At 31.8% G+C, this 17286-nt stretch overlaps 4 protein-coding genes across 4 annotated transcripts in view; 1 reads left to right on the plus strand and 3 right to left on the minus strand.

Moving 5' to 3' along the window:
- Positions 1–3660: 3660 nt before the first annotated feature.
- HELRODRAFT_191383 (hypothetical protein) lies at positions 3661–4825 on the minus strand (the record flags this gene model as incomplete). The annotated part of the gene is made up of 4 exons (XM_009018176.1): positions 3661–3746; positions 3816–4064; positions 4374–4460; positions 4595–4825. The coding sequence occupies 3 exons, from the start codon at positions 4823–4825 to the stop codon at positions 3816–3818; spliced, it is 567 nt and encodes a 188-aa protein (XP_009016424.1). The 3' UTR covers positions 3661–3746.
- Positions 4826–6035: 1210 nt separating this feature from the next.
- Positions 6036–9316, plus strand: HELRODRAFT_171464 (hypothetical protein; the record flags this gene model as incomplete). Its single annotated transcript, XM_009018177.1, has 6 exons — positions 6036–6162; positions 6610–6708; positions 6804–6866; positions 7777–7901; positions 8832–8979; positions 9048–9316. The coding sequence occupies 6 exons, from the start codon at positions 6036–6038 to the stop codon at positions 9314–9316; spliced, it is 831 nt and encodes a 276-aa protein (XP_009016425.1).
- Positions 9317–12629: 3313 nt separating this feature from the next.
- Positions 12630–14232, minus strand: HELRODRAFT_171465 (hypothetical protein; the record flags this gene model as incomplete). The annotated part of the gene is made up of 4 exons (XM_009018178.1): positions 12630–12715; positions 12785–12954; positions 13014–13125; positions 14166–14232. 4 exons carry the CDS (start codon positions 14230–14232, stop codon positions 12630–12632), a joined length of 435 nt encoding a protein of 144 aa, XP_009016426.1.
- A 2258-nt stretch (positions 14233–16490) lies between these two features.
- The window catches only part of HELRODRAFT_171466 (hypothetical protein), a gene marked incomplete at both ends in the record, with an annotated part of 6226 nt that continues 5430 nt past the window's right edge, over positions 16491–17286 (minus strand). Inside the window, 4 exons of the mRNA XM_009018179.1 lie at positions 16491–16618; positions 16679–16726; positions 16846–17018; positions 17123–17231. Coding sequence (XP_009016427.1) covers positions 16491–16618; positions 16679–16726; positions 16846–17018; positions 17123–17231 — 458 coding nt within the window. The remainder of the gene's footprint in view (positions 16619–16678; positions 16727–16845; positions 17019–17122; positions 17232–17286) is intronic.

Raw genomic sequence — 17286 nt, forward strand, 5'->3', positions numbered from 1 at the left:
AGTACATTAACAAACATCTTAAGTCAGCCACTATATTTTGTGATATTGTTGGATGTATCTCATTATTTTAATACAATCGGTTTTCAAAAACATATTATTAATAATATATAAATTAAATTAGAACAATTTGTTTCAAAAAAATTAAGAAGAATGGTGTTTCAATGAAAAGTCAATCAAATACTGCGTAGGCTAATAAACTTCTCAAGTAAATCAATCAATCAATTTTCGTTTAGTGTCCTGAGACCCAGTTCCCCGAGGTAGGACGTTGTTTTCTTTGCCATCCATTTTTTGCGCAAAATTAGACGATCAGTTGTATCCATTTCATTTAAATTTAGAGCTTTAATGTCTTGCTCGATTGTTTGCGACCAGGACTTCTTTGGACGGCCTTTGGGACGTGTGACAGGTACTTCAACATCTGCAAGAGGAGTTATGGCACTGTTTCCACATCGTTTGACATGACCAAACAACCGCAGACGGTGTTGCCGGCATTCGTCCTTTATATCATCTAAACTAGCACGACGCAGGATTTCGGTAGATTTGATGTGGTCCTTCAGACTAATTCGTTGCATCCATCGGAGCATTTTCATGTCGGTTCGTTGAAGTTGTTGTTCCAGTTTGGTTGTCATTGGCCTTGTTTCTGCACCATATAACAACACCGAACGTATCACAGATTTATAAAGTCTTGATCGTAGTGGTAGTGGATGTCACGCCGCATCAATATATAGGCAAGGAGATGCCATTTAATCCAGGCTGCACGTGTGCGTGCTCGAACGACAGCTTTAGCGGTTCCAGTACAATCCAGAACATCCCCTAGATATTGAAAAGATGTGACTTTCTCTACCTCAATGGCTTCAAAAACATTGCTATTTCGAATTTGTTGTTGTGAATTGATGCAAGCAGGACAAACAAAATTGGACCCTTTAGATAAAGTACCAATTATTTTTGAACAACGTTTGTGATACCACTGGTTACACTGCTGACATTTGATTGAATTGTTACCTACGCCATCTTTAAAAACTGAACAGGGCCATCGTCCAGTAGCTGTGGATTGGATGGGTTCACCAGTGTTCATTGCTTTAGTTTTGCTGATGTTGACTTTGAATCCATAATCGGCGAGTCTGGTGTTCCAATCTTCAAACATCTGTGCTGGATTCTGCTCAGACGTGGCTGTTAAAACTATATCATCAGCATATATTAGATTCAAAATGTCACCAGTGCGTATCGGTTTTGTGATTTCTTCCATCACAGTTATAAATAACAGTGGACTGAGGATAGAGCCTTGGTGAACTCCAACGCCGATGTCAAATGCATTTGTGTTTCCAACCGTTGTGTTGACGAGAGTCTTAGTATTCGTATACATTTCCATCACAAGTCGAACAAGATATTCTGAAATGAGTTGTCGACGTAGACTCCACCTGATTGCTTCACGGGGAACTCGATCAAACGCCTTTTCAAGGTCTACAAAATGTGTGAAAGTTGTTGATGCTTTGCGAGGTACTTCTCTTGCAGTTGCCGAAGGATGTGAATAGCACTTCACGGCAAATTTGTAGTAACGTTTGGATACCTGCAGTACCAGATGCTTTGATAACATCATTTGCGAGTCCAGAGGGTCCTGCTGCCTATCCATCCTTCATAGCTTTCAGAACTTCTGTTCTTTACAGTGACGTCTATGGTTCTCTACAGTAAGCTCCTCTACAGTGATGTTTGGAATCGGACCTTCGATGGGTGGAGCATCAAAGTTAACATTGGTGGGATTTGACAGACGGTTGAAGTATTCTCTCTACTGTAGCTTGATCTCATCTTGTTCAAGAACCATCTCATTTTTGTCGTTTTTGATAAATGAGGCACCAACTATGTCTTTTTTCGTACGCTTTGCTTGTTTTGCTATACGATACAGAGATTTCATTTGTTCACCTTTGCTTTTAGTGAGCCACTCTCTGCACTGATCTGTCCGAGCCAGTGCGACTTGACGTCTTGCATAGTTGTTCTTCTAACGGTATATTTTATGGTCATCAACAGACTTTGATTTTTGCCATTGCTTGTATGCAGCTTTCTTTTCAGCTATTGCATTTTGTACACTGTCATTCCACCACCAAGGGTCCCGTTAATGCTGACGTTTTGTACCAGTCTTCACACAAAGTGTAGTAGCAGCGTTTATCAAAACGATTTTGAATGTACTCCAATTTGTACTGGCTTGCGATTAGTGATCTAACTGTGTGGCGACAATCTGCTAAAATTTTTCTCAATGAATATTGCTTTTCAGCTTTCTCGTCTTGATTCTTCGAGGCATTTTTAGACTTACGTTGTGGCAGTTTGACAACCAGGTCTGCCATAAGGAGTCTATGTTGGGCGACACATGATTCGCCAGGTATAACTTTGATATTTTTGAATAGCCTTCGGTGTTGTTGCTTGACAGCGAAGAAATAAATTTGCGTGGCTGTCGGTTCACTTTTGTATGTTATGAGATGTTCCAACCTCTTTCTAAAATGTGTTCAGCAAACACAAGGATGCGGTTGCCATGTTCATTCCTTTCTCCATAGCCAAAACCGCCATGTACATTGTCAAAACCATCTGTTTTCTTTCCAACGTGGCCATTGAGATCGCCTCCAATCAGAATTGTTTCAGATTTTGGTATTGTTGAGATGGTGTCAGAAAATGCAGCCCAGAAGTCATTTTTCATCTCTTCTGATTCGCCTGTCTGTGGTGCGTATGCAGAAAAAATAATCATTGTTTGCTTTTCTAGGCGAAGCTTAATTTACATGAGAAGTGAATTAATCCTTTTAATATCCAGTACTTCTTGGGTTCTTTGACCTAAATTCCAACATCATTTTTGGCCGTCTTTTGACCAATCCAGAATAGTTTATATTTTCTCATGTCAGCCAGTTTATGTGACATTGTATGTTACATATTTGATCAAATACATATTTTTAATAATATATTAAAATAAATAATACTGCAACAAATTGTTTTCAATATCATTATATTATGTTATGAAAAATAATTTTTTCACGTGTTCATTCACTAATAAGATTAGTCAGCCAATATAGAATATTTATTAGTTATGTGATGTTGCCATAATATAATGTTTTGCATCATTTTAAAATAAATTTGAAAAATTCATTACAATGTGTTTGTATCACTGCATCAAGATCAGATATATATATATATATATATATATATATATATATATATATATATATTATATTATCTTTGGCATGCAAGTCACCCAATTAGTCTGATCTGGAAAAAAGTTAATTTAAATGTTTAAAAGTTAAAATACTAACCTAACCCTAACCCCAACTAAAATACTAACCCTAACGCTAATAAATTAACTGTTTTATAGCTAGGTAAAACGTGAGATCGGTACTCCTATGGTATCGTCCATGTTTACAAACTATCGCAATGTACTTTTAATAAATAAATTGACTCAGCCCGCGTTGAAATGTCTAGTGCTTGATTATTTATTTATATTAAATTGAAAATAATTTAATACAAGTTAATTCTTAGGTAAGTTTTTTAGATCATCAGAAAATAGTGAGCATTAAATAAAAAAATGTTGAAATATGAGTAAATTTAATTCAAATTTAAACGGTCGACTCACAAACGTTAAATACTCACGGTTTTGACAAATAATTAAAATTCACACAAAAAAAGATAACGTTTTTGATTTTACATAAATTTATTTGACTTTATTAAAATTAAAGTATTTACATGATGTACAAAACTAAAAATGATGTTAAAAATATTTATTTGAAAAAAATTAAAGTATTTAAACGATGTAAAAAAAACAAAATATTGTTAGACTTAAACAGTATTTATACTGGATAGTATGTATGGATAAGCTCTAAAGCTTTCATCAGAAATTCATCAAGATATGATGACATGTGGTCATTACATGTGCCATTCATCCGTTTTATTTTATGTTTGGCGCACCGCCAAAGGTTTTCGACTCCGTTGGTGTGGACCCCATTAGAGGCCACAAAGCTTATAGAGTGGTTAACAGTTAACAGTAGCTGCCACGATGTTGTTATATGCAGTCCACTGATCAGACCAAATGGTTGTACCTGTTAGTAAAGTAATTATTAATGTTAACTATTATGAATAATAATAAATAATAGTTAACCTGAATTTCTATTTTTAGGTAGCAATGTGGTTGCATCCCTTCTATCAACTTCCACTAAAAAAGCCTCTTTGGTTACAGAATCAATTCCGCCAAAAACCCAACAAGGACGGATCGGTCTGGCCATGCCATTTCTACTTCTTTTGGCCCTTGTAATACATGTCTCGTCGATCTAGACAATATGACCGGGACCACCAATTCCGATTGGATATCTCTAACCCAATCAGTGCAGAAATCCCGGTGGAAATTGAACCAGTCCGGTATAGTTCTTAGTGCTTAGACCTGTTATTTGGGCTACCGCAGCTTGGCTTACGTCGCCCTGCGACCAGTAGTATGTCAGCTGTAAAATAAAATTCATGTCCTTTATATTTTTTATGTCCATTTATTAATATATCGGTAAGTTATGCCGATTTATTTATTTATTCATTTAATGTATAATCAACTAAAAAAAATAAAAAAATACTTTGTACTAACTAATAAACATTTTGTCAGAGGGATTCTGCTTTTGGTATAAAAGCTTCCGTGGCGAATACTTTTTGTAGCCTTACATCTCCAGTTTGAACACTGCCACAAAAAGCCATCTAAGGAAACGTGATTTCCTAATTCCATAGGGGACCCGCATTGGCACATCATTTGACTTGCTAGAAGACCATGTCGCATAACCCATGTTACGGCCTCCTCCTTTTCAGCAAAATTTCTCATCATTTCACTTAAACTTAAAGGTACGCCGGCAACGTGAGTCGACCGTTTAAATTTGAATAAAATTTACTCATATTTCAACATTTTTTTATTTAATGTTCACTATTTTTTAAAGATCTGAAAAACTTACCTAAGAATTAACTTGTATTAAATTATTTTCAATTTGATATAAAATAAATAAATAATCAAGCGCTAGACAATTCAACACGGGCTGAGTCAATTTGCGATTGTTTGTAAACATGGAAGATACCATAGGAGTACCGATCTCACGTTTTACCTATAGCTAAGCATCATGCATGCCATATAATTCATAATTAACACAACAGCATTTGTCAATCAAATTAAAAGAGAATAAAAAATCAATTGAATGATAAAAAAATTAGATATATGAACTACACTAGACTATAGTATACTATTTTATTTGACCAAAACACAAAATTTTGAGAACTTACCATAAAATTTTGCAGAACAGAAATCCACTAATAACAGTACTACCAACAATATTTTCAATCGAGCGTTAGAAAAATCAGATTAGCAATAAATCCTATTTGCAAGTTTCATGGAAGGTTGATGCATTTTGCATAACCAAAAACAAAAATTAAATTGAATAATAATAATAATGTGAGTTTATGCTGTGCGCAGTAACTGCTTTGTCTTTAAACGTTAAAAAAATTAAACACTAATAATTGCTGCCGCCAGTCTAAGCGGTCTTGCATCTGGCAAAAAAACTATTTTGCCCAGTTTACCAGTAGGTTATCGGCCTTGATAACAGTCGATAAGTCTTGTTCTGACAAATTTGTCAACTTTTAAAGAAGTCAAACATAAATTATTTGAAACACGTTTATTAAACAAATAAACTATTTTAAATACATTGAATCAAATAAAGATATATGTATGGGCATAACCAAATAAATTAATTCGCATATTTAAGTAAAAAAAAGTTATTTTTGTTTTTAATCTGTTTAATTTTTTTTCAAAATGTATTTAAATGTTACCAATAAATATTTAAATATTTATGTATTATAATTTATTTACTAATTTGATTTTATGTATAATTTATTTTTCAAAACTACCATTGTTTTTCTATCAGTTTGAGTTGTTGTAGTTGGCGGTCCATTTTGCACATTCTATGTTTTCTTTAAACTAACCCGCACTCAGTGGTGTCTATGATATATATATATGATCACCATCTCTTCATGTGGAAATATTTATTACGATGTCGGATTTTGCAAGTTTTCATCAAAAAATTTTTAAAAATGCGATTGCACGGATTCTGTTTGAAGTCGGATGTGATAAGGCCAGCGAGCAATGTTTATCAGTCCTGATGGAACTTTTAGGATGCTGTAAGTTTTTCGTTTTTATTATTGTATATACTATATAATTATATATAATTATTTATAAAAATATAATATAAATAGTATTAAATTGTGTATTATAAATGTGTAATTTTATATAAATTTAAATTTTTAAACAGTTTGTTTAGACTTACTTTACGTTGCACAAGATTTATACTATAGTTTTATACAATTAGAATTTACTTTGATTTAATTAAATTTTATAAAAATATTTACACGCTCATGTTACAATCACATGCATAATTCAAACACTGCTCATTCATAATATATCAATTCATAGAATTTTTGCTAAGTAGAGTATTTCTTTTTATAAACTTGTTAGTTATAGAGAAATTATTTTCATTCTCCGAAAACAGTTTTATGTGTAAAATTCCAAGGGACATAAGAAAATTTGTTTATACTAAATAAACTTTTATAAATAATAATTTGTCTTAGATTTGTATGAACTTGGTCGAAGTACAAAGGCTGTGGCTGAATTGGCAGGTCGAACTGAACCTCTTCTGACTGACGTCATAATTGCTCTTGCTGAAATGGGTGAGTATTTTCGTTGAAGCATTAACTCCATTCAACAGTTGATGATTCTTCACCTCATACATGTTTGATAACAATATTTCATTATTTGTTAACAGGTCAAAATGCTAATGATGTTGTTACCTTTGGAAGACGTTCTACACAACTTCCTTTCAACAAATGTTAGCTTACAATGACCAGTGATTATTACTTATCATGAAAGCATTTAACAAGCAACAAAAGCTGAGCTTAGTTTGGCATGTGTTGACAACTTTTGAGTCTAAAACTACCTGAAATAGAAGTTAAACGAACACGTATTGTTTCAGTGAAACTTGAGAATTTTTAATAAAATTTAGGCTGATTCAATGAAATGTAGGCACCAGTGATGTTTAAAGTACTTTTTCCAAGTATGATTGATTACCCGAATCTCAATCTAAGTACCAAAAAATAAATTTTTCAAATAAAAATACAAGTCTTTTAGTAAAGGATAGTGACATAAAAATTATGCTATTAAGAGTCCAATTAGAAGGATTTAGACAATTTTGTGGTGGTTGCATGCACAGGCTGACATAGTTTGCTCTTATATGACTATAATAATGATGGTGTAATTGTTGATTTACACTAAGATTCTGAGCTAATTTTCAATATGGTTATGAGGATGACTCAGTGAATGATCAAGAGGCTGTGGAAAATGTTACTTGGCAGAAGACATTTTTGTAATATGAGTAGAGTGTAGAGTGTAAAAAGTTACCAAAGAATTAAAATAATTCTGGTAAATAGAAGATAAGCTTCATAAACTAAAAATGATTTTAGTTTCTTGCTTTTTGTGATTAATTGTAATTTTTTTCAGTAAAATGATTATTTAGAACAGTTGTGTGCATTTCAAAAAGAATTTTCAACATTTCTCCATATTATAAACAATGCATAAGCACACTTACACACAAAGTTTTTTTGTATTAAGAAACTTGACAAATGCAGATGTAGTTAGTTTAGATCAGATACCCAAGATAGGTCAGTAGAGAAAAAAGAGACAATGAGAGCATTTTGTTGTTGTTCAATCAGTGATATTTATTGAAAATTAAAATTTCTCAGTACAGTTTTCTAGCTCCTTATCAGATGGGAAACGATTACAGGTTGGAACTCCCGAATCACATCCATACCACATCCCTGATTATCTTCCACACTTCCCAGATCCTCATACTTATATAAAAACATTGGTACGTTTTTTATTCAATTCTTAGAGTTTTAAAATACAAACGAAGTTGTTACTTATTTACATGAAAAAAAAGGCGTGAAGATTTAAAAAATTTATTTTATGGATTAATGGTTAATAAAAAATTTTATTTCAGGATTTTGCAAATTAATGTACGCCAATTTAACCATAAAATTTTCATGATTACCTCAATCAAAGTTGCATTTGAATACATGTTTTACACATTACAAGTTCGTTGCATTTCCAATCGTCGTCCTATTTTTTATGCTGCCTCTAAGAACTGCATCTTTTTATCATGCATTAACGACTGGTTGTATTTATACACTTTTTTACACGGGCGGGCGGCGCGTTGGTGTAATGTTTAAGTTGCTGGCACTGCTGATGCAATGACCAGAATCAAAGGTTCGAATGTAAAAAGATCCCCGCCTATCACATGCCAAAGCGTGTGATGCATTGATTCACGTGTATTTACATACTATGTGTTTGTTGTTATGATAATATGCCATGGCGCTTATAAAATGACTATTATTATTATTATTATTATTTATCGAATTCTGTTAACATAAGATGCGTTTATTTTTATATTCATGACTTGTTCAGTTCATTCATTCATCTTCACCATGTGTAAAATGAATGTCGTGAATTTCCATTCACTGCCTCTTTTGGGATTTATCCACTATTGTCTAAGCTAATCTTTTTTTTATATTCTTTATCGTTTCTTTTAATTAGTTTCTTTCAATTGGATATCACGATAAAAAAAATCATCACCTTCATAGACTGGCATGAACTTCATCTCCATACATGCAAAACTTTTTCCGATGTTTTTTCTTGTTAAATAATTGTACGGTGCATTTTTATTGGTTATTTCAGTAATAGTTAATTGTAAAACTTATTATAGTTTTGTTTTATATTTAGTCTGATTTTTAAATTTCAGACATACAAGCCTCCAGTGACAGAGTATCAAATAATTCGTGAAAAAATGGCAGTACAGAAAATGGATACCGAACAAGCATTAACAAAGTTCATAGCCAAAACTGGAAATACAGAAAATCTCTTTTCAGATGATCCTTATGCTTTTCCTTGTAAGCATTTTTAAGGGAAAAATTTAATTACAGTCATTTGTAGTAAAACTTTTTAAATTTTCTTTCAGTGATTGCCAACAAATTGAAGGCTTCCCCGTATTACGAAGCCTTAATGCCGAGAGAAGAAGATTTGAATGACGACGAAATTTTCCCTGTTGCAGAAGAATCATCTGATAAGTCCAAAAATAACCTAATTGGTTCTGATCCTCTCAAACAGTCTCAACAATTTTCAACTAAAATCAAGAGCAATGGAGAATCTGGATATGATATTCCAATAGACAATCCTTATCTAAGACCAATAAAAATGCCAAAAATTAAATTGAACTTGCAGACGTGATTGCTTCTGAAATTTTTAGTTGTGAATACTTCCTTTTCATTTCTTTTATAATTTTATTCATCCTGTTATAATATTTTTAAAAACGTTGAATGTTTGTTGTAATTTTGACATTTGTTTTTTTTTAGTTTTTTATATATATATTTTTTATAATGTATGAATTTTCTGTTACATGGTAAACCTCCATTGAACTTCATTACAGAAATGATGATACATGGTCTTAATTTTGACGGCTGTGATATTTTACTTACAAAATTCATTTTACTTTACTTCTACTTATGTAATTCTTTTTGATTTTACTTTCTTTCTTTTTTACTTACTTTCTGTACAAGTCTTTCTACTTTTACTTTCATTTCACTTTACTTGTACTTTCAATGCAAAAGTTTCATGCCCCATATAATAGGTATATGTATATAAACATGTATATAGATTGTATATAGTAATTTCTTTATTAAAATACAAAACAAAGGCCGTCTAAAGTAAAGGAAGCATTTGTCAAAAAACAAAGTTAAATCTTATGGTTTGCAGCACATACGGATAATGTTATTTCATGTATATGGTTGTCACGCACACCTCCATTCTTAAATTTTTTAAAAAGTAAAATTTAATGTAATTAAATTTTTTTTTAATTTTACTTGCACAAATTTTTTTAGTTTACTCTTACTTTTTCATTACCAAAATTTTTCTGCTTAATACTTAAGCTTCTGTGAATTAAATCATATTTTCAATCAATCAATCAATTAGCTTATAAAGCGCTATTTTCGCGATGTTCAACAGCGCTCCTCAATGAATTTTGAAAACAGATGGGTCTTGAGATCCGCTCTGAACTTCGCAAGTGATGGAGAAGTAGTTAGAGAAGTAGGTAGAGAGTTCCAGAGAAAAGGACCAGAAAAAGCAAAAGCAGATTTGGCAAGAGTGTTTAACACGAGTTAAGAAAAAGCGAGAAGAAGACGATCGTAAACCGGGGCGTTTAGGTTCAATTAATATATCTGATAAATACTTAGGAAATAATTTAGATTGAGACTTATACATGAACGTGCAAATTTTAAAAATTATTCTATATTTTATAGGTAGCCAGTGCAAGAGAACAAGATATGGAGATATATGAGAAAAGAAAGGGGCACGAGCAACTAGACGAGCAGCAGAGTTAAAAGCTTTACTTAAAGGATAGAGTATAGAGTCAGGAAGACCATAGTAGAGCGAGTTAATAATCAATCCTAGATAAGACTAACGAAGTAACAAGAAGGAGAAGAGTAGGATCATCAAGAAAAGGCAAAAGTTTTTTATTCTACGTAGATGAAAGTAAGAGCTTCTAGCAACACTATTAATCTGAGAAGAGAGAGACATAGTAGAATCAAAGATAAAACCTAGACTACGAAACTTATGAGAGACATCAAGAGTTTTAGAATCAGGTAAGATAATAGGAGGAATAGTAATAGAGTGTTTTTTTTTCCTTTACCTTTACTTAAATTAAGTATCGCTGTTGACCGAAAAGGGCTTGCCTCATAAAATAACCACCAGAAATCAATATTCCTTGCTTTTTAAAGGTTCCATGTTTAAAATTTATCAAATAACATTTTTGTGATAACGCGTGTGATAAAAATATCAATACTTTTGAAAATGCTAATAGCGATAGTGTAGGCGAAAATTGTCCCCAACACCAAAACGAATTTTCCAAAGTAGGCGGCATCACCGATAGAGAAAATTTAAAAAAGTTATTATTTATCGCTATTACGAAAAACAGGAAAGTAAGCTTTGTCATTGAAAAACTTACACAAACAACCTGCGCACACTGTTTGCTTAATAAAGGCGTCTATAAAATAATTACATATAATCAAAAAACAAACCATGTTAAACATAAGGCGCAATTTTTTAAATTTGATTGTAAAGTAGCAGCACCGAATACCGAAAGCTTTTTAAGGAATCGACGGTTACCGTTGCCTAGATGTATCGGCGATACCATACCAAAAAAAATATCGGTGAGACCATCGACGTGATAACGGTGTTTCGATATTAAACAACAACTTTCTGATCCCAACGGTAGCAATACAAAATAATGTCAAAGTTCTCGGCGTTTTAATCAAAATGAAGCCTAACTTCAACATTAACGTGCACCTACTATATAAAGCGTCACTTACAATGTTTTTTTGAACATTTAGAAAACTTGAAGGGTAAAAAATTTTATCAGAATGTCAGATCCGTAAAGAACAACATTGGTAAACATTTTGTTAATCGCATAAGAATATTTGGAAGCTTGTAAAAAATTAATTAAGAGTGTTTTCTTCTTTAGATTTAACCAAAAGTAGTTTTTGAAAAACATTTACAATATTTGATGGGCAGTTTTTGAACAAAATCCGAAAATATAAGCACCTGAATAATCATCAAAGCAACAGGCATAACTTATTGCAAAGTTTATCAGGATACATAAAAGTTCAGATATTTGAATCATAATTAAATACTTATTATTTTAATGTAGCATAGCTTCTGGATAGTTCTGTTGATAACGTTAAGATCGAGGACGCATCAGTCGCTTACATCGGGCGGCGTGATGGCCTAGTGGTTAAGGCCACCTGGTGCTGTTTCGCAGTAACCGGGTTCGAATATGACAAAAAGATCCCCGCTTATCACCTACTTCGCGTGTGATGCGTCGTTTAGCATGTATTCATATACGATGTTTGTGCGCTTTGTTGAATCCTCTGAACTTTGGAAGAGTGTAATTGACCTTTAACCTCAAGAGCGACGTTATTATTATCCTAATTATCGTTGCATGTTGCTGCTCTGTAAATGTAGGTTTATATTCGATTTTCATTACATTTTTTAAAATTAAAATTATCAGCAAGTTATTTTTGTTAATTTTCTTTGTGCTAAAAATAGAATGGACGTTTAAAGGGAGAAAAACACTTTAAGAAAGGTTGTTTCACGTTACACATGACCATAACGTATTGTATAATTGTTTTTATGAATATATGTATCAGAGTTAGACAAATTTTTTCATTCATAACGCAAAATTATTAAAAAAATTTAACAAGTAGTTTTTTTTTACAAATATTTTTTATTCCAGCAATTAATGCCAACTGAATTTTTGAATAAATTTTAAACATTATTTTTCATTACTACGAACAACACAATTTAAATTAGCATCACAACAATTGGAAATGCAAGATGCTAAGCAAGACAAAAGCTTCAAACCACTGAAAACTAAGCTGTAATAACAGACGTTTTTAATTCAAGTAGATAATTGTTCAAATTTCAAAAACCGTTCAATTAATTATTGAAATCATGAAATCATTTAGTTTAACACGAAATTTACAACTAGTTATTCATCCTCCTCCTCTTCTTCTTCTTCTTCCTCCTCCTCCTCCTCCTCTTCTTCCTCAATTTCATATTCTTCTGTGTCTTCATCTGAAAAGAAATTAATTTTGTTATGTTCATTTCTTTTTGTTAACTGTTAGTAAATTTTAAAAACGTTACCAAGAGCTAATGTGGCCGAGCACGAGAGTTGACCAAAATCGTTTTTGATTACAACTTTGTAAACACCGCCATCGTCTGAGGTTACGTTTGCAATTTTTAAACCATGTTTTGTAGCATCGGAAAACATCGAAATATTTTTGTCTCCAGTCAGCATTTTGTCGTTTTTAAACCTGAAAAATAATTTAACCCCTATAAAAAAAATAAAAAACATCAACATTTATTTACTGACCATGATAATGTTGGAGCAGTTGTAGAAGATGTTATTTCGATCTGGAAAACCACAGATTCACCAATTTTTGCTAGCTGACTTTGAAGAGATTTTACAAATTTAGGAGGATGATCTAATGAAGTAAAACATTTTAACATTTATATTAAATAATGTAAAAAAATAATAGGTTCAGAATTTAAACTTTACCATCCGATTCAGTAGACGTGGAAATTTTTCCAGTACCTGGATGAAAATAAAAATTATACGTGAAAAGCCATCAAGTTATTACTTTGAACTGGTGGATCAAAAGTACAAAAGAAATTATTAAAAATGTTTTGTGTGATATGTTTACAAATTCTTAAAAATAAGAATTTAATTAAAAAAACTGTAGTTATAAGCACATGATTTGACCAACAAAAATGATTTTTTTGTGTGCAATAAATCAAGTCACATTTACATTCAAAATCAGTGACCTCAGGCAACAAGGCAGAAATTTGATACTGTAATATATTCGATTTGACGTTGTTGGCATACAAATCTAGATACAAGTTCAATAACTGGTTTCTCGAAGTCCATCAGAAAAACATTTTCGTATCGTGTAATTAAGTATTTTTACTTTGCTTACAAAATAAGTTTTTAATCAAATAATAATTTATCACATTCAGTTGTGCATATATTCAAATGAGTTTGAACAATTTTTAATTCTTTATTTTTAAATAACTGAAAATAAAACAAATGATAGAAAACTTAAAAAGTATTAATCGCGGCAAAGCAGTTAGAGTTGGTCAAAAGAGAGCCTCAATTTAAAAAAAATGTTCAAAATTTTTGCAGTTTAATTTTTATTTTTAACTCAATTTTTTTTCATCAGGTTATAAATGTTGTAAAAAAAGTATTGCACTCATCTCCATAAATTAAGAAGACTTAAGATGCTTCTATATTACTACATTAGTCATTGAACATATTTTTTTGTTCATTCTTTTGCGATGACTGTTTTTATAATTTGAAATACGAACTTACAAGACGATTGCTTAGCAAAGGTTTGTTGGGAAGAGTTTTCTTAAAAATTCATATTTAAAATGTTCAGTATTATTAAACTAAAAAAATTAATAATACGTTTTTAGCTTAAAACACTCCACCTAAAGCATGGATGAAACGTGCTCGCGCGTTGCGTACATGCAGTGGTGTGGCGAGGGGGTACAGCCTGGGCAGTTGCTCGGGGCGCCATTTCTAAGGGGCGCATTTTGAAGTTTTTCTATAAAAAATTACATCTAATCAAAAATTATTAAAAACAATTATGTAAAATTAAATAAAATACGAAATATTTTGGTTAAAATTATCAATTTAGCTAAAATATATCTTTGCCTAAATACTCGATTTTGAAAAAAAGTATAAAGGTCTTTGGTATTTGGGCGCCTAAATGACTATAGGTTTTTGTTTAAAGGCAAATTATTTTTTTGAAAATTTTAACGGCACTGCAGCTCCCAAGATGGTGCTATAATGTGCCAGTAATTTTAATGTTTTTTTCTTAATTTTTATTTCATTTTTTTTTCATAATTATCTAGATATTATTATTACATCTTAAAAATCAATCACAGTCGAAAAGGAAGAATCCGATCAAAATATATCAACACATCAATCCAGAAAAATAAATGATATTCTTTGACTTAAGTATATTTTAAGAGGTAAGGTTGTAATAGTTTATTCCAGTCTTTTTAAGTTGACGGGTAACAGATTCAATAACCACACCATAGACCAGAAGCACCAGAAGTTGACGTCAGCACGAAGAGAAAAAACCCACCTACCGTTCGCCAGTACCACAAACCAATGACTCTCACTTTAGTGCATTCAATCTACTTCAATAACGTTTTGACTATTTAAGTTCCTGGTATGTCGCTTGATTTTTAATCATGGAGGCCAACCACAGACGGAATTCGACACAAAATTGAAAAGATTATAAAGATTAAGGATAGAGTGGTCTGATTCTCTCTTAGCGGCACACGAGCCTCCACCATGGTATTTAGCCATTGTAGATTTTCGATGCACTTTGAGAGAAACGCAAAACTGCACAAATCCTCTCGAAGATATTAGAGTTTTCACTATGGTATTCAGCCGAGCGAACCGTACAGATGTTTAAAGGCAAATTTTTTCAAAACGCGCCTTATCTTATTAGTGTTTGATCAATTTTCGATCATCAAATTGAATATTTTTAACACGAAGAGTGCGCGTTTTCAAGTTCGCACGACTAAATGAAACTGATCGAAAATTCGTGCTTCTTCTTAATTTAAAAAATTTATTATATAAAAAAAATTTAAAAGATTTGAAAAATTTATTATATAATAAAGAAAATGATAAATTGAAAATAAAATGTTTACATTTAGCGAAGTTCTACAATTCAGATATTGATGGTACTGAATTATATTTCGTAATATCTGATTGCAGAATGCTTCTATTTACGCGTGAAAAAAATTTTAACATCGGAAAATCTTATTAAATTTATAATCGAATACGGAGGTCAATACGTTTATCCTTATTTACGAGTTGCTCTTCAAATTTTAATAACTATTTCCATTGTATCCATAACTGTATCCATTGCTACTTTTGAGCGATCATTCAATAAGTTAAAATAAATACTAAGTTTCTTAAGGGCTCAAATGAGTCAACTGCGATTGTGCAATTTGGCAGTGCCGAGTATTGAAGAAAATGAAATGAAGAGATAATCAACGAGTTCGCTTCAGCAAAAGCCAGAAAAGTTGACATCTAATGAAATTTATCACAAATTTTTTACAATTCACTTTTTAAATAAATTAAAATTATTGTGTAAGCTGCTTCTTTTATTGCTTAAAAAACATGATTTTTGTTACCAATTTTTGACAATTTACTTTTCTATATGAAAGTTAATGTATTTTGTATAATTTGCTTTTTTATTGTTTGTCACAATTTAAAAAATTGAACGTATATAACTTAGTTTTGGATTGATTAAATTAGAAATTGAATTTTTTTGGTCAAGGAGCGACAATAAGAAATTTGCCCAGGTAGAATTTTATAGTCGCTACGCCACTACGTACATCCCATAAATGAGCTTACGTTTCGTTCACACTCAAACGACGCAAATTAGCCGGTGCAAGAATTAAAGTAAATTTTTATATAACGCCATCAATCCAAACTCAAAAGTATTTTCATAGTTTTAATTACATATTGAATAATGGACTTTTGTGTAGATTTAGAGACGATATGCATTCCAGAAAATTTGTATCCTAATTAATTTGACCAACGCAATTTTATTGCATAAAAACAACATTGCATACTCTCAGCCAATCAATCAACCAACAAAACAAACAATCACTAAAAACTTTTTTTCAACTTGCAACGTGATTCACGGTTGTTGAACCTTTGATTTTATCAAATACACCAAGAATCTAAATTTTTATTGTCTTTACAACCTTTTTTAAACTTTTATTATTGGTGTATTTTTATGAGCCTGGTTGAACCTATTTCATTTCAAGAAGAAAGTTGTAGCTGGTAAGATATTGCCTCCAACCTCAACCAAGCACCAAAACCAAATCTAATATAAGGATAAAAACATACATATTGGCACCTATTTGTTAGTGTGTTAGCGTCTGCACATGCTGATATATGGCAAACTGTTCAAACATTAAAATTTTTTGAAAAAGCTTGGGGGTGCTCACCTGATTTACCCTCATCTGATGATACCAGTGTCACAGATTTGCCCGCTTCTGTAAAAAATTGATAACATTCGCATGAAGAATGTGTTTACAATGAATAAGAAATAAGCGGTCTGGAAGAAGTTCATGCAGAATATTCCATTCAGAGTAAATGAGCAGTAATTTCAAACCGTGAACAAGTAGTGTGGCAGTGAATGATGATCTTCCAAAATCGTTAGATGCAACTGCTGTGTATTGGCCACCATCGGCTTCAACAATGGAGAATAATTTTAACGTATGATCATCATCTTCCGAAGTTATTTGCACTTTGTTGTCATCAACCAGAACGATTCCATCCTTTTTCCTAAGATTAATCAATTGTTAAATTTTAAAACTCTTTTATTTTTGTTTTTTAATCATTAGCCATTATGTTTTTTGTGAAGTAAACGGATGTTAATGAACATTTACCAAGAAACTTTGCACTTTGGCTGGCCAGCAACTTTGCACTTGAAAACAACGTCACTGCCGACAGGAGCTGCCTGACTTTTCAGCGGTTCAACAAATGATGGACTCGTTCCTGGAATAAAATTTAAATTTATATTTATGATATTATTTTTTTATTATTCATTGAG

This window comes from Helobdella robusta (genome assembly GCF_000326865.2).
Source record: "Helobdella robusta unplaced genomic scaffold HELROscaffold_20, whole genome shotgun sequence".
Taxonomy (NCBI): Eukaryota; Metazoa; Annelida; class Clitellata; order Rhynchobdellida; family Glossiphoniidae; genus Helobdella; species Helobdella robusta.